Genomic DNA, 21,452 nt, shown 5'->3' with positions numbered 1-21,452 from the left:
GTGTTGCAGATTTTATTGACAGTCATTTATCGTAAGAGAGAAATCCTAAATCCCTGCTCATCTGGGGAAGTGGGAGGTAGTGTGAACCTCACTATTTTCCATCCTGGCTCTCTGTAATTTTGGGGAACTCCTCATTTTGTTAATAATGCATATAGCTCTTTTAAAATAATCTTGATAGTAACATAATCTGCTGTTCTTTGTTTATGTGAACAGTGAGATCTTCCAGGGAGCAATGGTATCTTTTGGCTGAACTCCACTATCTGATAGCTTCTTTCCCAATTCTCTGTTGGCAAAATGCAGTGCTCTGTACATTGTACCACACACGCTTTCCAAAGAGGCCCACATTGCAGAGTTCTTTCTAGCTTTTTCTTGTCAGGGGCTCTGTTTATTCTTAGGAAGTCATTTGTGTTATTAAAAGATTCCCTACTTGCTAATGTTGGGTATAAAGAGCTGCCCTATACAGAGGCCAGCCCTTAATTCACCATGCCGAGTGCCTTTTAGCATTCTCATACTCAGGAAACCCTTTTCACATATATTTGTCTGCCAAGCATTCTCCACACATCTACCACAACTCCCTTGTGTGTTGTGAAGGATTCTAGGGAGTTCTGTACGGTGCATACTAGGTTCGCACACAGCTCCTGGACAGGCCTTTAGGTGTCATTGTCACCTTGCATGAACGTGGATGTGTGTATTGCAGGGAAAGATCATTAGTGGTGGGCCACCCAACTTTCGAAGACACCCTAATTGATCCTTTTCATTAAGGAACCCATTTTCTTATACTTTTCCAAAGAACCTTAAGGCTTCTTCACATGACACAGTTTGGAAACCACTGATTTGGTCCAGTGATATCTTCCCTGATTAGCAGAAGGTCTTGGGCGGAGGTCTTTCCCAGCTCTGTATCTGAGATTCTTTGAAGGGGAGATGGCAGGGATTGAACCTGAGACTTTGTACGTGCAAAGTATGTGCTCTGTTACTAAGCTGTAATATCTTCCGAAGATCTTTGGCTGCCTTCCAGCTGCCATGACCCTCTCTTGCTCAGTGCATCCCAACCACAGTGGAACGGAGCTTTTGTTTGCATCAAATTGTCATGACATTCCAAACATACATACTCTGATACACTGTGATGAAAAGAATGTAGTCGCAGCTGAAGGTGTGTGCTCTTAATTCTTCAGCCTGGCTGGTTCCTCGCAGAATTCAATCTGGGCTACAAAAAGGTAGAGCAAATGGCATGTGTTGCCATGTCTCAGACTGTTTTGGGGAAGAAAGATACAAAGAAGCCTTCAGAATGGTCTGCGAAAAAAAGTCTCTGGATTTTGGATAGATCCGGGCATAGGAGGCGTCTGAATAAAATCTGCTTCTCAGTCTGTCAGGATCTTGTCTGTCCATGAGCCTGGCTGGGCAAGCTGTGGGACCTGCTGTGCTGGCTGCATTGTCCCTGGGATGGAACCTTAGAGCTGGGCACCGATTAGCAGTGAGAGTCATTTGGAGGGATGTTGCTGGCTTGGCACAGGCACCAGCACATTAATCTATGCCCTTATGCGCAGCTACGTCTGCCATCTCGTTAAGCTGAGATGACAATGCACAGGACATGGTCTGCCTGATGGCTCTAAGTCAGAGCTCAGCAAGCAGAGAATGTCTGCGTTTGAAGCCTAATATTTGTGCACATTTTGTTTCTTCAGAACAAGAGAGTGAAAAGATTTGTTGCGGTGTACAGCCAGACCATTAAGGAGGCCTGGTGTTGTGGTAAAGCAAGAATTCTGCACTAACAGATAAACCTAACTTGGAGAAGGTGGTTGTCTCTCGGGTAGGGCGGAGGAGTGGCAGCGTGCTGATCAATGTATAGAAAGGTGTTTCAGAAGCTTGATCACACATGGACTGAAATAGGAGATATGTATGTCATAGTTGCAAATAGGATGGGGCCGTGGCTCAGTGGCAGAGCTCCTCTTTTTCATTCAGAAAGTCCCACCATCTCCAGTTAACAAGATCAGGTAGTAGCTGATGTGAAAAACCTCCACCTGAGACCCTGGAGAACTGTTGCCAGTCCAAGTAAATGATACTGACCTTGATAGAACAATGGCCTGACTCAGCGTAAGGCAGCTTCGTATATGGTTCAGTCTCTGATTCCTACCCAAATTTAGCTCTAGTTAGCGTTGTGTTGCATTATATAAATAACTGATCCCACATGAAATACTTTTTATTTACAGAATTCATATCCTGCCTTGCTGCCCACATCAGGGCCACCAAATGGACCTAACAGATCAAAAACATCCACAATAAAAAAATGTTTAAAAACATTAAAACCAAACAAAAAACATTCTTAAAACAATTAAAACCAAGTTAAATTACACATGCAATACAGCAAAATACAGATACATAAAAGCAACAAAAAACAAGGTTGGGAAGGAGGGATCACTGAGGGGAATGCCAGACAAAACAAAAAAGTCTTCACTCGGTGAAAGAAGACAACAACATAAGGGGGCAGGCCGGTTTCTCTGAGTACCAGAGTTTTGGTGCCACCACCAAGAAGGCCCTCTCCCAAGTTGCTACCCACCTAACTTCAGAAGGCAGAGGCACCCAAAGCAGGGCCTCTGAAGATGACTGTAGTGGTTGGGTAGAGATTAGGCAGTCCTTCAGGCATACTGGTCCCAAGTCATACAGGGCTTCAAAGATCAACACCAGCACCTTTAATTGTGCCCAGAGACAAATTAGGAGCCAGTGTAGATGTGCCACAATCGGAGTGATATGGCCCCTACAACCCACTCCAGTCAACATCTTGCCTGCAACGTTCTGCACTACATGAAGTTTCCAAACACTTGTGAAAGGTAGCCTCATGTTCAGTGCATTGTGGTAATCTGATCTAGATATGTCCATGTCATCCTGGTTTCCTGTGCCATGTTTTTAAAGAACACAGAGGGGAGGCCCTTTAGAAATATACATTGTTCACACTGTGTACTGTGCTGTGTAGCCTCTTACCATTTTCAGAATACAACTTTCAATGTGATTGCTGTGTGTTCTTTATTTTAAGAAGCGTTTATTGTTATTTGTCATCTCTACCCTGCTTTTTCTGTATGGAATGTCTTATGCTTCTCATAGCATTGTAGAAAAATTGTATTATACCTTAGATTGTGAGTTCTTTCCCAAGGTCACCCAGGGTGAGTTTTCTCGCCTGGGAAATCAATTTTTTTTTTAAATAAAGGGCATTGTGGAGCTGAGATGGTTATTCTGTGGATTGACAGGGAGCTTGGGCATTGTGAGAAAGGGTTTTTTTCTGTTTCTTACGGGGTTCTGCTTTTCTGTTATAAATGCCCACCTCAGTTGTGAGTTTCAAAAGGAGGTCCTGAGCAATAATGTGTAACTACCAGTCCTGCTCTATCAGGATACATTTGCTTCAAACAGTTCCATCCCTGTGGAGTGTTTGAGATTAGCCTGTGGTGTCCAAGTGGCAGATTCATTGATCATGAAGATTTGATTTGCAGTTGACGATGTGTGAGACATCACCAGCACCCACATGCATCACTAAAAGCTAAGGAAGCATGTATGCATGTGTGTTTGATTGTTTCAAAAGTCAGGATTGCACTTTTAATCCCTCATCTTGTTTTACTTTTGTAAATGTAGAATAATTAGTAACCATGACAACAGAGACGGGCCCAGATTCCGAGGTGAAGAATGCCCAAGAGGAAACTCCGCAGCAACAGCTAGAGGCAGCAGCAAGTGGGCCGAATGCAGTGACCAGTAGCTCCAGTCCCACAGCAAACAACCAGGACGCTGACGCTGATGAGAAGCCAGGAGCCCACAGTGACTCCAAACATGCAGAACGGGTGAGTTTGAATTGCTTGCTTAGAGCATCACCATTCCCAGAATCAGCCCTGGAAGGTGGCTTTGTTGCTAAGGGTCAGCCCTTGACAGAGTGCAGTACTAATAAAGAATGGAGTGATTTTGACAACATGCAGAGTGACAGGTTATTCATGTGAATGAAAGAGCCCATGACAGATGCAGCTCTGTGTACCAGGGTAAGCTGTGTTAGGCCTTCCACACTCATTCTTAACTTCAACTTAATCAGGTGGCTATGAACATCAGAGGCTGATTTGGATGCAGCTCAGTGTGGGGTGAGCAGCAGGTACAACACAGTCCATGGCAGCACAGATGGGAGTCAGCATGAAGTGACTGAAAGACCTACAGCTCAAACTGATGAATGAGCCCTGACTTTCTCTCACTGCTGAATGTCCGTGGCTCTCACCCACAGTTTCTGTTGTTAGCGGGAAGGATACCCCAGGCTACATATCATTGATTTTAGGCAAGTCCTGGCACCTCATTTAAATGCCGATTTGCTATAGCTTTTGAGAAAGTGAATGGGGAAAACATTATGTGTCCATCTTGGAGTCTGGTCTAAGACCTCTTAAGATTCTGTGAGTCATAATTGGTACGTCCTCCATTTTTGCTCCTTTGCTGGGTCCATATAAAAGTTGTGGTTCCTCTTGTAACATGTTTCATTGTAGGTAAGAAACATTCAGTGCAAGCAATTCACTTCCCAAGGAGCTGAGCATTACTTGCATGATGTGCCATACCTTTAATGAATGAATTGTATCGGTACAGCTTTTGAATATGTTTGTGAGTGTGGATGCTGATAAGAAGCAAGGAGTCCATTGTGTCTCTAAGCTTGCAGAGCAGGTGTGTTGGGAGAAGGTGGTGCTGAGAATAGCATCTGCAGGGCTTCATGGGAACCAGAGTTCCTCAGAGCTTTGCCCTGCAATGTGTTTTCACTATCCGGACTCAGCCTTTGATCGTCTGCGGTAGTAATAAGGAAAAGAGCCTGTGCAGAGGCCTCATTCACACTTTTGTTTGAGCTCCTGGCAGGTGCATCATTGTCATGCTAGAGACAAAGTCATAATGTTGGAGGTGGAGAAAACTGTGCTACTTGGGTGTTATGAGTAAAAGAGATTTTGGCTTAAGTTCCATGAGAGAGGATTCTCTCTTCTCCTAGCTACTCTTCCTCTTTGCACTTTTCCTCATGGTACCACAACTAGCTCACTCATTTCTCCGTTCTCTTCCCCTGCTCCCAGCCCTGGCCATTCTCAACTAATGGAGACAGAGGCTAAACTCCCTCATGCTGTAGAAATCATCACTGCCAGTCAACATTGAAGCTGTTTGGTGAGGCTGCCTGGCAATAGTTTCCCACATTGCTTTGTAGCCTGTCAATTGGTTAACACTTTTTGTCAGTATTGTGTTCACCTTGTCAGAAAATCAGGCTTCTATGTCCTGTAGGAAACTCTGCAAAACTGGATGTTGGTGGCCCCCTGCCACCTGCTTAACATATCTTCCCCATTCTCATCCTCTCTACTTTTCTCCCTCAACAACCACTGTGTGGAGATTGTAAGGAAAATTCATGCACTGCAGTTAATCACTCACTTTTTTTGTCCCATTCCATGCAAACGTGTATTACTCGTTCATGTTATTCCAGAGCTTTTTTTCACAGCCTTGCAGCCTCCAATGCAGACCCCCTATGTTAGGCTGGAGGTTTGTTGGAGTCATTAATCAATAGCTGGCTGACCACCTCCAGACCTGCTGTGGAAAATCTCTGTGCATGAGGAGATCAAGACTAAGTGATTGCTCGGAGCTTTCAGAATTATGGCAAGCGGTGAAGGGGCCAGGAGTACACCTGTGATAATTCTATGAGTTGTTGTATCTTGGAAACCCCTCTTGAGGAGCAGTAGGGAAGAGTGTTGTGACCGTCACCTTCTAGTAAACCCAATTCCCTCTGAGGCAGTCTCCCAGGTAAATCCCCAAACCAGATTCATCAGCCCCAGGAATGAAAGATGCAGTGAGAAGGTCACTCTTCGATTTCCATATGAGACCATATGGAACTCTCCTAGTGATGGAGAATCAAGAGGGAGTTTATTCTTTCAGGATCAATGTTTGTGATCCTGCCCATCAGCAAGATATATTTAATTCCAGCTTGCTTCATTTGTTTAAATGATCCCTGTTTTTCTGCTAAAATACAATGAAACTGGTAGTAGTGGTATAGCATTCATGGTACTTGGGTATTTTAGTTTTTTCAATTCTGACCTCCCAAAAATCATCCTTTCCTTGTTTAAAAAAATTATTTAAATTTAAATTGTTTTAAATTACTAAAAATTAAAATTTTGATGGATTGTGTACCCTTACATTTTTTTCCCAAAGTGCAAAATTTGAAGAGAAACAGAAAGCAAGCAAAGTTAATGAATTGGTTGCAAGTTTCCAGAACAATAATATAAACAAAATCAATGGTGAGTCCTTTTCCACCAAGCAAAAGATAACCGCTTGAGCCTTTGGCATGGAGGAAGAAGGTTAAGCAGGTCAAAGCCAAGCTAATTATATAATCAAATGTTAAAACCCAAGCTGATGGCTGCATGGATTGAGTGAGGGATAAGAGAAATGATGTTTCATGCCTACAGCTGCTCTGTCATTTGCCAAAAGCTAGCTCCATCTGATATGCATGCAAATTATCTGGACTGATTCTGGGCCATCTGAGGGCACTTTCCATTTGATAAACTGTCTCGCAGCTACTTGATTGGTTTAGAAAATGTGCTCAAAACCACTTGCAATTGTCCAGAGCTGATTGAACAGCAGCTGTTTGTCATGGGATGTGTGTGCCTTTGAATATTATGAACTTGCCTAAGTCCTTCTAGGCTGCAATTGCAAGTACACTTGCATGGAAGGCAAGTTTCATTAAAATCAAGAAAATGTTCTTCTGAATAAACATGTTAAGGAATGGGAGGAGTAAAGCAGGAGCTGCAAATAGCTCTGAGGTACCAGCAATTTTCTTTGTATGTTAGAAAAAATCTGTCTTGGGATGCTATGCCCTCTCACTAAGGCCTCTGTGCTCCAGAACTACATCCCAGCATATACCAAAGACCAATGTGCCCCTATGGCTTCCATGAACAACCAGACAGGACTGATCTCTCCAACCCAACTATATAGCCTTTATTTTCTGCAGATATACATTGGGATCCTCCCCTATTTTCCTTTGAAGTTTCTGGATGGCAGGATGATATAAACTCAAGATAATCCACTTTTTTAAAAGTTCTGTCATATTGAGGCTTGTGAACCACCGGCAATAACAATATAGTACAAGCTTTCACACCGCAGTCACTTCTCTCTGTCATGTTTCCGGAAGGTAGGAGGTGAAATGTTCTTTCTCCGTTCATGTGAGGTGATGAAACAGAACCCTCATCAGATTAGGAAGTAAGGTGGGGAGGGATGGTGTTGCACAGAGTGTCTAGATTCTGAATGCTCTCTTGTGAAGGTATCAGAGACAGGCTGTCAGAGCCCAAGAACAGAACCAGGCAGTTAGACTGTCCCAAGAGACCAAGTACAGGGTCAGAGAGACAGAATCACAGTCCAGAGTCAAGTGCAAGATTAACTGTAGCTGAGAAATAGGAAAAAAATGGGGCCAGAGTGTCCTATATGATTCAGGGGCAAGGGCTCAGTGAGATTAAGACACCTGCCAGAAAGCAGGTTCATGTGCCACTTAAAACAGGGATAGCCAAGTTCACGAACTGGGAGTGCTGGATTCCCTCTGGTTAAGCTGTCTTCAGGGGCATAATTGTCCCTGTACAGTGCCATAACCATCACCCAAATAGTCCATGTACCACTACTTCAGGCTCAAGAAGTTGAAGGGCCTGTGCACAATGAGAAACAGGGACAGGAGCATTGTGTGTAGTCTCCTTAGCCTCCCATTAGGAAATAAGAGGCTGCCCCAGAGTCCTTTGATGACCAGTTCAGACGTAGTTAAAAGCATGAGAGAGGCATGCTCTGCTTGCAACCTGGCAGGACCCCATTCTTCACAAAATGAGAGGACACCCTAGAGGGGCTTCATCACAGAGACTCCCTCAAGAGACTTCTCATTTCCTGATGAGAGGGTGTTTGCAAGGTAAAAAAATGACTTGCAGTTCTCCTGGCAACCCTCCCCACGTCAGGTTGTATGAGGCACCACACTGTTTCTTTCCTGACAGGTGCCCCTTTCTTAGGAAGTGAAAGTGGGTCCTGCTAGGTAAGAAGCAGTTAAGCAATTTTGCACTTGTGAATGATCCAGGACAGATTACCATGACAGGGTCCAAGGAAACCCAGGGCAGAGCAATCTATGGGGTGCCTGGCATGGAAAAAGACATGTAAGAGTCAGCAAGTTAGGAATTAGGAAGAAGTTAGCCACTCTGTGGCTTTCTCAAACAATTTGCCCAGGAGCCACTACACACTTGACTATTGGGAGATAGCCAGTGCTGTCCCATCTGGGTTTTGTAATACATTGTGTTCTGTGTGTCCATTGACTTGGACAAGCCCTTTTAACAGATATATCCTTTGAAGTCTGGGGTTAGCAAATGTCTTACTTTTCCTTATGGAGGACTCTCTGTGAGAAGGAATGGTTACCATTGTGTAAGCTTCCCTCTCTCTCCAGCTGATTCTGCCAAAAGGGAATTTTTGCCTGGTAAAAATCAGCCTTCTGCCAGCCTCATTCCCCTGGGTTCTGTGTCAGACATTATTAACGTAAAGGGTTATAACGACAGCAGTTCTGATTGTATTGCTGAGTGCTGGATCAATGTCCAGGACAACACCAGTGGGCCTCCATTTCTAGCTGCAGTGTGGGCTGAAGACTGGTCTCTAGAGGAACTTTGTCTTTCATCTAAGACACCTGTGGAGAGTGCCAAGCCGTGGACCTTTTTATAGTGCTTTGATGCTGAAGCTTAACAAGGACCAATTTACCCTCAGGAGATTATTGCATCCACCTGGGACTACAGCTATTGCTTTCTGGGGTTTTTACCCTCACACTTGGATAAAATAGATAAAATCTTGCTGGGCACTACCACTGACAAGAATCCGAGAGCGTGGCTATGTATATTCAGCAGTTTATGCTTAGTTGGTCTTTCATGTTTCTGGGTTTTATTTTCTGGTTTTAAATGGTTTTAAGGATTTTATTTTTTATGTTTCTTTCATCTTGGTTTATTTTGTTTTTTTATTTTGTGAGCTGCCTCTAGCAGGTCTGTAAAGAGGCGACATATAAATGTTTTGAAGAAAGAAAGGAAGAATAACAATCGGCGTGTTAAGAAAAGCTAAATAGCAGGGTAGGAGAACAACCAAAATGAGAGAGACATCACTGCTGTTTTCACATAATATTATAGTAATGTCTTTTTATTGTCAACTAATATTATAGTAAAAAAGCTTTTTAAAAGGACACAAATTTTCTGCAAAGTGGGAATCAGGAACAGAAACATTGTGTGCTGTCTAGGGTTCAGTTTAGACGATATCGATAATGCAGTTATATGCTTATGAATACAGATTGGTTTAATCTGGTTCTAACCTAACTTTTAGAGTAAATTCCGTTGACATTGAGGAAGGTTTCATTCCATAAATTCATTGGGGGGGAATATTCCCGTAACAATAGGCAAGCCAGGTAATAAGTCATAAGTCAATCCTGCCGAGTAGAGGATTCATATTTGGTCATGCTTTCCATCCAAGAACATAATTTAGCCACTGCAGCTTCCTTTTTAAAGGGTTTCTTATCCTGTGCATTCTTCTCTCTCCTGTCCCGACTCCTTATAAGGCTGTGGACATGGATGAAAAGGACTACAGTGAAGCTGATGGAATATCTGAGAGAACCACCCCCAGCAAGACACAGAAATCACCTCAGAAGGTCACCAAAAAGCTCAAGAGTGCCATCTGCAGAGTGACCCTGCTTGATGCTTCAGAGTATGAGTGTGAAGTGGAGGTAAGCAAAGGGCTGTGTGTTGCCTGTCATGGACTCTCTCTGTGGATTGTCTGAACTTTTAAATCTGGTAATAAGCTTCTGTAAGTTGTATATACTATAACACTGCAGGCCCTAAGTGAGTGTGAGAGCCAATCAAAGAAAAATGTGTGAATCAGTTAATGGTTTCTGCATTGCTGTTGATGCATGCATGTGTCTGTGTGTGCATTTCACCCCCTGTAGGGATGCACATGACAGACAGGTGTGACTCATGCATCTCTGAGCGTGGGCTGCCTGCTATTTGTATATTATGGTGAAAATGAAGTGTAGGCATGTGTGTGTGAGTGTAACTGTCACCCTGGCTGGGTTCCCTCAGGAGAGAGGATATTCATAGGAGACAGGAAGTTTAGGCTGTTATAAAACCTTACTGCACAGCCTTATTTCTAAGGAAGTGCAAAATCTGCCTCTTTTATTTCTGTGGGTTATTTCAACTTTCCTGTTCCCTATAAAGTGAATAGAGCACATTTATTTGTCTGGAGAAGAAGGAGGGGTGCCATTTTGAAAGTCCTTGCAGGGGAGGGAGAGAAGACGCATGTGTCCCCACTTGTAGGCTGTGGGTGCAAAAAGATCTGCAGCAGAAAGTGTCTCTCCTCTGTGTGAACAGGCCGCAGTCTGAAACATTTGATGGGGGAGCATATTTACTTTTTGCTGCAGACAGACCCTCTTGCCTCCAGAGCTGTTCTTCTTTTGTTGATAACCCTGTAAACAATTAGTGCTGTGGGCTTCTTAAAGTCACAGTTGTTCTGCACGGGTATCACCATGAAAAGGAAGATTGGGGACACACTAGTGACAGCCACAGATCCCCAAACAGTATGCAAAGAAGAACAGTGTCATGTCGTGTGTGTGAGCACACGCATGTGAGAGAGAGAAGAGAAAACACTGGTGGGAAAGAAGCAAAAAAGGATATAGATAATATTCATGGTTGGGAAAGTAATTTCAGGTGGGTAGCCGTGTTGGTCTGCAATAGAAGAGCAAAATTGGAACAGGCTTCCTCAGGAGATGGTGGGCTTTCCTTCTTTGGAGTTTTTAAAGCAAAGTCTAGATGGCCATCTGACAGCAATGCTTATCCTGTGAACCTAGGCAGATCATGAGAGGGAGGGCAGGAAGGGTTACATCAGTACCCCTTCTTACGTGCCCAGGGTAAGGCTGATCGCCACCTTGGGATCGGGCATGGAGCAAAAGATGCCATCTTCTAGGCATGGAGCAGGGGTCATTGGTAGTGTGGGAAGGGGAGGTAGTTGTGAATTTCCTGCAGTGTGCAGGGGGTTGGACTACATGATCCTAGAGATCTCTTCCAGCCCTATGATTCTAAGATTCAAGTTCAGTTGCACTAACGATATTCTCAGGGTATAATTTTCAAGCATCAGAGCTCCCTGATGAAGAAAGCATTTGCTCTTGAATGCTTATACCCTGGAAATCTTGAACTTTAAGGTGCTTCTTGACTCAAAATCAGAAGTTATGGAAGATAAATTTTACCGGGGTGTGCAGTTGCATAATGCTACAGAAATTGCTCCACTCTGTTGTTCAGTGTAACCTGGGAAGAAGCTCAGAGCCACTTCTTAGGATACATTTTGTACTTTGGTGCAGATACCATAAGAACATCAAAGATCTGTCTAGTCCTCCATCCTTCCCTCCTCGCCACAATGGCCAACCAGATGCATCCAGAAAGCCTGTAAGAAGGGCATTAAGGCAATAGCCATTCCCTGCTGTTGGCTTTCTGCATTAGTGACATTATCCATCGTGGCCAATCGTTGTTGACTGGCATGTTCATCATGCATCTATCTAATCTCCCTTTAAAGTCAGAGTAGGATCATCCATTGTAAACAAATGTGTGCTTTTTATCATCCCTTACCTTGGCAACGTAAATAGAAGTGGAGAATAGGAAAGGACTGGGACTTTCCTGCTTCTGGAATTTTTCTGGGTGTCCTGCTTCTGGATTTTTTGTGCTTGAGCAGCTGTGCAGAAAATGTCATGGTCTTCTGTGTTACTCTGATTAAAGAACTAAGGGACAAAAATTAATGGACTTGTTCAGAAGCAAAGAGCCCTCGGAAACGGGTACAAGCAAGTGCCCTGCTTCTTCTAAGCAGGCACTTGCTGTGACATGTGTGACTGGGGGTTCTGTCAGCCAGTGTGAGCAGCAGAGCGAGGCGATGATGGGAGAGATGTTGATGGTGACCCAGGTGAGCAGCTTGGCTGGTTTGCTCTGAAAATTGAGTTAATGCTGTAGTGAGGCTATAAAGCTACCGGAGAACAATCCCCCCCCACACACACCAGCCTACGCTTCAAGTTTTGTGGAGAGGCTGAGCCTGTCATGTCTGATTCGCTCCCTCATCAGCTGTAACAGTGTTGGAAAAGATGCCAAACACCTCCCTCCTCCCACAAGCTCCTGGATAATTAATATTTTGAGATATTCATGCATCACTTTCTACTTAGAGCAGCGGTAGCTATGCAGTGACTCACCAGCCTTTGCCGATTTAGGCAACATCTTTTGTTGGGCCAATTCAGTGTGGGAAATGCCGGAAGCAAAGCAAAAATCTGAAGATCACACATTGCTTCTTCAAGAAAATGCTGATGAGGGGGGAAATAGAAGAGAGAGAATGTGTGTGTGTGTGTGTGTGAATGGATACGTGAGTATGGAAGGGGGGAGGGGAGGTAAGTGACACACATAGAGAGAATAGGTTTTAATTTCCAGCTGTGGTGACTATGGTATGTAGTGAATTATTTAAATGCAGTGCCTCAGCACACGCACAAATTAGTTGATGTTCTCTGCACCTGTGCAAACCGTTATGCCTATTATGGAAGAAGTATGATTAACCACTTGCTTGCAAACAGGTCACGATAAGAAGTTATTAAAGTGGCCCCCATGTTACAGCTCTAATTTGCTCTCTGGCCTTAAGGGATATCTCCATCCAGAGGGAGCGAGCCGAGACTTTTCCAGAAGATGGAGAGTAGAAGCAGATTGTATTTTTAGCTTGGATAATACTTAGTGGACTTAGATCTCATCCCTCTGTAATGATGGGGCTATGGTTTTGCTGCAGGAGGTTGGCCTGTGTGCTGCTTGACAAAAGCATGGAGGTGCAATCTCAGTTACAGTTTTGTCTAATAGAAGATTAGTTCACTAAGACCATATGACGTACACTTTGAATTTTTATGAGCGGTAACAGCATTCGCTGACTTTCTGGTTATCATTTTTCAGTCCTGTTCATGCTTCCAGGTCCAATTCAGGGTGTTACTTATGACCATTCAATGCCTAAGTTATTCTGGACCCACCATAAGCTACGGAATCTCTCTCCCTATATCTTCTCAAATGCTCACTGAGATCTAAAGTTGTGTTTCATGAGCCTTGCTTGAAGCAAATAATGGAGCCCTTCTAGTAGCAGCCCGTCTCACAAAAGGCCCTCTCCAACATGCATTGCTATCTGTTTTGGGTAGAGAGTGTTAATTTTTCTACTGTTTAAACTAGGGGTCCCAAATGTGGTGTCTGTGAGTGCCAAGGCGCCCACTGACACCTTTCTTGGTGCCCACCAAGTGTTTTTAGGAAGTGGGAGGGGGAAGTTAGGATTTTTACCCTATCTGATTAGCCATTGGAGATCTGATTAGCTGTCCAGATTATGTTATTTAGGGAGCAGCTACCCCCACACCACAAAGATCTTCACTCTGTGACTGAAGGTAAGCTGATTGTATGCAAGAAAATATTTTAAGCAATTTGTTCCTTTCAAAAGGCATCCTATTAAACAAATCTTCTACCTGAAATGTTGAAGAATTACTGTTAGAGATACACAATAATCTCTCTCCCTGATATTCTGTGTTCGGCTGTGTCTCCTGTGGTGGCCATTTTGTGGCTGGCTCTGCCTCTTTTGGTAGCCATTTTGTGGTTGTGACCAACATGCTATGTAAGAATTCCAGAGATGCCCACAGAGTCAAAAAGGTTGGAAACCCTTGGTTTTAAACAGTCCTTTAGGAATTTACAGTTTACCTATTATATGATGAGTTTTAGTTATAATTTCTGATGGATGGTTGGTATACTTCATTGGAAAATGTTTTGATTCATTAGAAAAAAGAGGGGTAAAAATCACCCAATAAATAAAGTGAAGTAAAGGACTGAGGTGGTGAAAGGGATCAGTGAAATTCTTTTGCTTTGATCTCGGCACTCAAGCAGCCAGGCTCTTTAGCCAACAGTGAGGTTCTGAGAGGGAGCTTTACTTACTGCGGAAGAGCTGATTGCTATAGAGATGAAAGTTCTCTTAAGAAAAAAAGAGGGTGGGGGGAGAGTATGTTATTAAAGGAACTTTCAAAGCCAGAGATATTTTTGCAGGAGGCCCAACAGGACTTATGGAATTAGGCATCCTCTGAAGACCCTGGTTGATCCACATTGCTCTGCTGTTCTGCCTTACCAACTATTTAAATGTAAAGCACTGAAATATGAAGTGGTTTCTGTCAGGAGGGGTTACTGTCTTCATTACATGAGAAATCTGTTTGGGGAGTTGAGGGGAGTGATTTGTAGGGCTCTAAATGGACGTGGGAGTTTCAGACAATAATGGAGTGCCAGGTAGGGTGAGGTAAAGGTGGTTCAAAAATAACTTTGTTGGATGAATGAAGGAAACTTTCCCTAAGAGGGGGTGGGGGCACTATTTCAAGTACAGGATACCCACAATAGAAGGAGAGAAGGGTGATTTTCACACAGGAACAGGCTTATGTGGTTTCCTAATTGCTGCTGCAACTGCCAATACAGTGCAGTGGTAGTTGGGCTTCCATGTGGCAGGTTTCTTCACAGTTCCCTCAGTCCAGACCCTCAGCAGTGGCAGTTCCCCCCTCTCCAGGGCCACTGTGGCTTTTTCAATTTTTAAAAAAGAATTAGTCGTTGAATATTGTTACAAATAATAACAATATATTTATTAGGGTCTCTGAATTCCCAAATTCTCTGAATTCCCAACTTTCATTTTTTAAAAAGTATCTAGCTCCTTTCGTTGCAGAGAAGTGCCATTCCCCTTAAAGTTCAGATAACCATATTATTATAAAGTTCAGAGAGCCTTATTATATGGATATAATATTCAATTTGCAATTTTAAAAAATGGCAGAGGGACAAAATAGTTGCGGGGATGGGGGGCAGGGAAAATTCAAACTTTCTCACCAAAATGGCAGCCATACAGGCTTTAGTGCAATCTTTCCTGAAACTTAACAGGTTTGAGGAAGATTAGAGAAACTCTGGGAATACCCCAGGAGGTGCATGAAAGCGTCTCAAGAGCATCAAACCCAGGGGTAAATGTCCTGTGTGGAAGTAGCTGAGATGAACTTGAACAGAGAATAAGAAGCAAGAAGGGACACACTTAGGTAGAAATTAGGGAAATTATTTGGTTAAGGTTGAGCTAAGGGCTAGAATCTCGATACTGATCCAAAGCCAACACAGGAACTCAAGTGACAGACCCATGATGATACAGAGGAGTATGGGTTTACCAAAGGCTTCTTGCCCCAAATAGATATATCAAATCTGGCAGATTCCAAATCAACATATTACTCCTGTAGACCACTTAGGAAGTAGTGATTTATCATCTGCTGGCTACCAAGAATGTTATGAGGGCTGTCTCTGTCACTGATTTTCCAGAGTGTGCTGCCATTCACGAAAGTTCATCTGCTGAACTTTCTTACAATTAAAACAAACAAACATGTTAAATGCTTAAATTGATCCAGTGCCTTTTGGTGTGCTGGTTAATGAAGAGTCTGTGCATACAATGAAGTGCTTCTGTGGGAAAATGTTAATTGCTTTATTGAAAAAGGCTTCTGTTGGTGTTTATTGCTCTGTGCTAGAATAACTGTTACTTTACATCGCAAGAATCTCTCTGTGCTAGTATATCAAGACTTGGAATCCGGCTGCTCAGTTGCGAACCTATTCTTGCTGCCTTCAGAATATTCCCATACAAGTGTCAACAGAAGAGCATGGTTTGAATCCAGTAGTACCTTAAAGACCAGCAAGATTTTCCAGGGCTTGCGAGAGTCAAGCTCCTTTTGTCAGATTCAAATAGGAACGGAGATCCCTGAGCCTTTATATCCCAATCAAAAGGTGGGAAGGGTATTTCAAAGAAGGCGATCAGGTACATCCTGATTTACATCCTGACCCCCTTCTTTGGGAAAGGCATAAGGCCTTCCAGACTTGAAGGATTATATACCTTTTATATAGACTGGCAAATGGTTTACTAAATTCTCCCATCCACCCAGCCCCTTCTCTCTGTGCTCCCACACCTTGCTTGCCTGCTAACCGTGCTCCCTTCTCCCCTCTTACAACCGAAGTTCTTGTTTCTGAGCCAAAAGGAGCTGTGGGCCTCTGTTACATTTGTCTCTCCTGGCCTTTTTACAGTCAGGAATGGCTTCTGCAAAAAAAAAAAAAAAGCCTAAGCATTCTTTGCAGCTGGGTAAGGATTTCCCATGGCACTTTAAGTTATAAAACATAGCAATGGTGGCACAGGGCAAGGAATGAGTGTTATAAGACTTTCAAAGCTGCATGCGCTGCCCTTTTCAGTGTGTGTTCTTGTCGGGTCTCTGCGTACGTCTTCCCCTTGGCCAAGAAGAACACTGTGTTGCCCTTTCCATCCTGGGAAAGCCAGTTACTGTGGCTCAGAGGAGGGGCTACTGCAAGTTACCAGACCTGTTGCTAGAAATGTGGAAAGAATTGGGTAACTGGCCAAGGGAGCTAGCCTAAGCAGGTCTGCTCAGCTGCAAATCCCATTTTAGTCAATGGGACTTATTCCTCGAAAAGTATTCTTAGAATTGCAACCTATCTGTACTGCTGCTCTTTTGTAAAGCTGTTTCCTTACTCAACCATTTGTAGTCCTGTGGGTCATGTAGAGGGGCATGGAAAAGTTTCGTACATGCTCCCAGTGACCAAGTTATAATTTTGTTTGGTTTTATGGTCATATCCCCACTTCTGCCTTTGTCCTGTGTGGCTCCACAGCATACTTTAGGAAGAGGAAGAGAATGTATCCAAGTGATCTCTTACTTCTTACTGTATATGCCTGTGTCTTCTGCAGAAACATGCCCGGGGCCAAGTGCTCTTTGACTTGGTCTGTGAGCATCTCAACCTCCTGGAGAAGGATTATTTTGGACTCACATTCTGTGACTCAGACAGTCAGAAGGTATGTGTGGGTGGCTCTGGGAAGAACCCTGTGCTCTGCCCATTCAGTCTGTTCTGTTCAAACAGGATTTCCCCTAATGTGCTGTTTCTTGTCATTTCAGAACTGGTTGGACCCCTCTAAGGAAATAAAAAAGCAGATTCGCAGTGAGTAGCCCAAAATAGGTGTGTTCAAGATTTTGCTAGCCATAAAGTATATGGATGCAGCAACATCTATGGATGGATTGAAGAAGGCAAAAGACTCCCTTACGTAGTTAACCATTCAGCTTCTTCACCAAAAGAGACTGGTTTTCTAAAAAGATCTGGAGGAAGTGTGGTGAAAGGAGTAGATGCCGACTGGGGAATAATATCTTAAAGGCCTATACTAGCAGTTTTTCAGTGCTCCAAGCCAGATCAGATTAATTATCCAGCCTCCTCTTTCCTCAGTGCCCAACCAGAAGCTGCCTGGAAACCTATAAGCAGGGCCACACAGCATTTACCTTGTTGTACCTGCCCACTCATTCAGAAGTAGACTGCTTCTGAACATAGAGTTTCCATTTAGCTTGCATTGACCTATCTTCCATGAGTCTGGCTCTGTGATCCACTGCAAAGCTTGCCACTTGTGTGCCTGAGTATACAATGTTGGCCTTGGTGATGCTGGGTCTAAGTTCTGATTCTGCCTCACGCTTGGATCTCAGCCATTTGGGCTTTTGTTGTAACGCTCTTTAAAATGTCTCTATTTGTTAAATTGGAATAATAATAATCTCGATATATAGTCGAGATGACGACTGTAAAGCACTCTTAATAATGTAGAAGTCTAATAATGCAGGCCTGGTTAAGCAAATGCAAAAATGATTAGGCAGATACTTTGGAAATAGCCTTGGTTTTTTGAGATGCATGTGGCAGTGCTGTGCAATGCAGCTTTGCATGTACTAGGTGGGCTGTTTACGGCAGGTTTCCCCAAGGAGATTTTTGTTCATGGTAACTGATTTATGTCCTTTAGACTTCAAATTATCACAGATCTGGAGACAGAAGCACTCTAAAGCTCTGAGACGCTAGCCCTGCTGCCTGTTAGCATTAAAAGATCATTTCTGCTTCTCAAAGGAACTAAGATACTCTCCCTACTAAGAAATCGCACATTTATACTCAGCACTGCCCCTTCTGTTAAACCCCACAGCAGTGGAGTAGGTATGTTTGCTGTCTGTCTCATGCAGACATGTAGCTTGCAATCCCTGCTTGGAATACTCCATCTAGAAATCCATAGCTTGCACAATCCTGACCAAAGCATGTCACAAACAAAGAGCTAGTGTGTTGGATAAAGATACCCATGAAGCATTGGATGACTTAAGTCGGGGGAGGCTGTGTTTGTATGGATGTATCAGGCAGAGTAAATTGTGCTCTGTGCTGTGATGTCAGCAGGTCAGAAAGTGTGGTGACTGGACTTGCATCCTTTGGTAGTACTATCAGCTTCTCTGCCCTTCACTGCTAGGAGGGAAAGGGTTCCTCATTGGCAACTGGAGTACAGAATAGCTGGCCATGGGTGGGTTTGCTGTGCAGCCATTCACACAGATGCCGCAGGAGGTCTATCCCTGATGCCAGACCCCCTGGGAAACATGAGACTGTTTCCATGGCAACAGCAAAGTCATGGTCTGTCTGTGCGGTGAAGGCTGTTCCACTGTGTCGTAAGGTCTGAACGGGCAAATGCACCCTGCTATTGCCTCAGCAACGAACATCAAGTCAAGCTGGGATCCCTTCTGTCTTTGAAGGGTTTATCTTCTCTAGACACATTGATAGTTTCCTTAGAGACTTCAGAGACAGTGTGGGAGGCAAACCAAACCATGGACGCAACAATCGAACATGCTGTGAGAATGTCTGTGAGAAGCAATAGAAGGGATCGCCTCTTTCAGATGTGACTATTCCTACTATTTTTCCCCTCCCTCTCCTTTTCCCTCTCTCCCTTTTTACCAAGGTGGTCCCTGGAACTTTGCTTTCACTGTCAAGTTTTATCCACCTGACCCTGCCCAGCTCACAGAGGATATCACAAGGTGAGTAAAGATGGTTCCACTTTGGGCCAATCCTTCCCTTCGAATGAGGGAAGGTGTAAAGACAGTCACCCACTGCTGCTGCTTGCCTTGGCAACAGTTGTCATCTTCTGGTGGCCAAGAGAAATTTTAGCAGCTAGGGACTCGTCTTGGGCCCAAACTAAATGTTATGTCTGATACAACGTGACCCATTTCTGATCTTTGCATGGCCAAATATGATGTTGGGGAACTGCAGCTCCTAAGCATGTTGGAGCTTGAGTTGGCTTAGAATGGTGGCACTGAGGAATGAAAGGCTTCAGCCTTCTCTCTCATGCCATTTTCCTGAGCTGACATGGCCTTAAGGGGTCTGTTTGTCCTGCTTTGGACAAACATGCACTGAATATTACATATGGAGCACCACAGCAGGGCAAATAGAGCTCCTCTGAGGCTGTTGCAGGTGTGGGAGGAAAGCTGACCCAGACATAGCATCTAGTTTGGACCTTAGACCTCACCTCTCACCTCAGAATCAAGAACACAGCTTAAGCAATTCCCTGCTGCCACTGGAAGAATGCAACAATGGCCAAAAACTAGTTCCAGGAATTTAATTTTTAATATATATTTATTTATTTTACTTTGTTTAAATCTGCCTCTCTTGGTGACACTCAAAGCAGACCACAAAATTGGAAGACAATGCAATTAAAACTGTATAATATATAACAGTGGCTATAATAGAGCCAGCATTGCATAGCAGTTAGAGTGTCAGACTATGATCCGGAAGACCCAGGTTCAAATCCCTGTTCTGCCATGGAAGATCACTGGGTGACCATGGGCCGTCACACGTTGTTAGTCTAGCCGACCGTAGAGGATTGTTGTGAGGAAAACATGGAGGAGAGGATAATGATGTAAGCCACTTTGGGTCCCCATTGGGGAGAAAGGCAAAGTTTAAAAATGCAATAAAAACTATAATACGTGCTACAAATAATGCAAACAAAAACTGGTTTACAAAATTGGGAAAATGCAATAAAAACAGCGTAATAATTACAGTTGTTTAATGTGTACAATTACTTTCTCCCATGGTACTGAAGGGAAGGAAAATGTTGAGTCTGAGAGCCAAGCTACAAGTGACGCCTGACACAGGTTGGACACTTGTTAGCTTCCCTCAAGTTTTGATGGGAAATGTAGGCATCCTGGTATTGCAGCTGTAATGGAGAGCCAAGCTGTAAAACCAGGATGCCTACATTTCCCATCAAAACTTGAGGGAAGCTGACAAGTGTCCAACCTGTGTCAGGCATCACTTGTAGCTTGGCTCTGATTCCCACATGGCTGCTGCCTATCTTGGCCACTGGAAGGTGGTAACCTTCAGTTGCGTTAAACATGGGCAGAGGCCACAGCAATGAGGTTTTGTATATTCTCTTATTACAAGCCTGCACAAGGAAACCCAGTACAATCCACCGGCTATGTATTGTATACAAGCACAAGTACGCACACATACATTTTGGGGGCTGCTTTGTCAGATACTGGTCACAGCTAAAAGCTTTCCCAGTATTAAGGTGTTCAGATTCAGAATTGTGATTGCAGAGAAGGTTCTGCTGCATAGTTTAGTGTTTAGTTGTAAAGATGCATGCCCCACTGCAAACCTATGGTCATGTCAATACAAATTAGTAGCATGCTTTTTGCAGATATGATTTTATTCTAATGCTGAAGACACTTCACAGCTAGCAACATCTTTGTCAACCCCAGTGTGGTTCAACACCTGTGCTGATGCACAGTAACAGCAGCAAGCACTGCAACGAGGTTAGGTCCTTCATCTCCGAATTTTCATTACAATACATGCTCAGTACTCAGGAAGGTTTGGTCGTAGAGTGTTGGGGTGTTGAGCCATCCAGCAGCCTCACCCACCTCCAGGGCATCCCTGACAAAAATGGCAGGAGGTGAAGGACCAGCCCTCTTAAAAACTCCACTCTTCAGGGATTCAGGTCCTGGCTGAATAAGGTGCTCAGAGTGGTGGGCCAGTTGCCAAGGCTACAAGGGATGGGAGCAAAGAGGCCAGAGGTCTGGCCATCCAGAAGCCCACTGGAAGGGAGAAGGCAGTGCCAGTGGGTGGGACTATATCAGTCCCAGGCAGACGGGGCCAAGAACAGCTCCCCTAATGTCTCTCTGAGTGCTCCAAAGAGAAAAAGGGAAAAGGCCTTGAAGAGAGGTAAGATGAGGAGAAAACATGTATGTGGACCGTCTCCTCCTCAGTTAAAACCTGGGGTGGGCAGCCTCCAAAGGCCTCCCCTGCAGGCATCCCCAGTAATCATCAGGGCTGTCACATAGGGTAAGTGTACAGGCTGGCGCCAAGCCATTATACACTGCATTAGTGATCCATGCAACGGTCACCTCCAGGCTGGATTACTGCAGCTCGCTCTACACTGGGCTACCCTTGTGTCTGCTCTGGAAGTTACAGCTGTTCCAGAATGCAGCAGCATGTGCCTTGACCGGAACTTCCTTCCGGTCATGTATTATACCTGTTCTGCACTGGCTCCCAGTGGAGTTGAGGCAGACGAATCAT

General features: G+C 44.0%; 1 protein-coding gene across 3 annotated transcripts in view; it reads left to right on the top strand.

The window, feature by feature from the left end:
• EPB41L1 (erythrocyte membrane protein band 4.1 like 1) overlaps positions 1-21,452 on the top strand; it is a 212,765-nt gene that overhangs the window by 145,558 nt on the left and 45,755 nt on the right. For all 3 annotated transcript variants that reach the window (XM_054979369.1, XM_054979368.1, XM_054979370.1), the window contains 5 exons: positions 3,616-3,818; positions 9,575-9,739; positions 16,798-16,902; positions 17,003-17,045; positions 18,847-18,922. In XM_054979369.1, coding sequence (XP_054835344.1) covers positions 3,630-3,818; positions 9,575-9,739; positions 16,798-16,902; positions 17,003-17,045; positions 18,847-18,922 — 578 coding nt within the window. In that variant the 5' untranslated portion in view covers positions 3,616-3,629. The remainder of the gene's footprint in view (positions 1-3,615; positions 3,819-9,574; positions 9,740-16,797; positions 16,903-17,002; positions 17,046-18,846; positions 18,923-21,452) is intronic.

Source organism: Eublepharis macularius, chromosome 5, assembly GCF_028583425.1.
Source record: "Eublepharis macularius isolate TG4126 chromosome 5, MPM_Emac_v1.0, whole genome shotgun sequence".
Taxonomy (NCBI): domain Eukaryota; kingdom Metazoa; phylum Chordata; class Lepidosauria; order Squamata; family Eublepharidae; genus Eublepharis; species Eublepharis macularius.
This window is presented reverse-complemented; position numbering and strand designations above follow the sequence as displayed.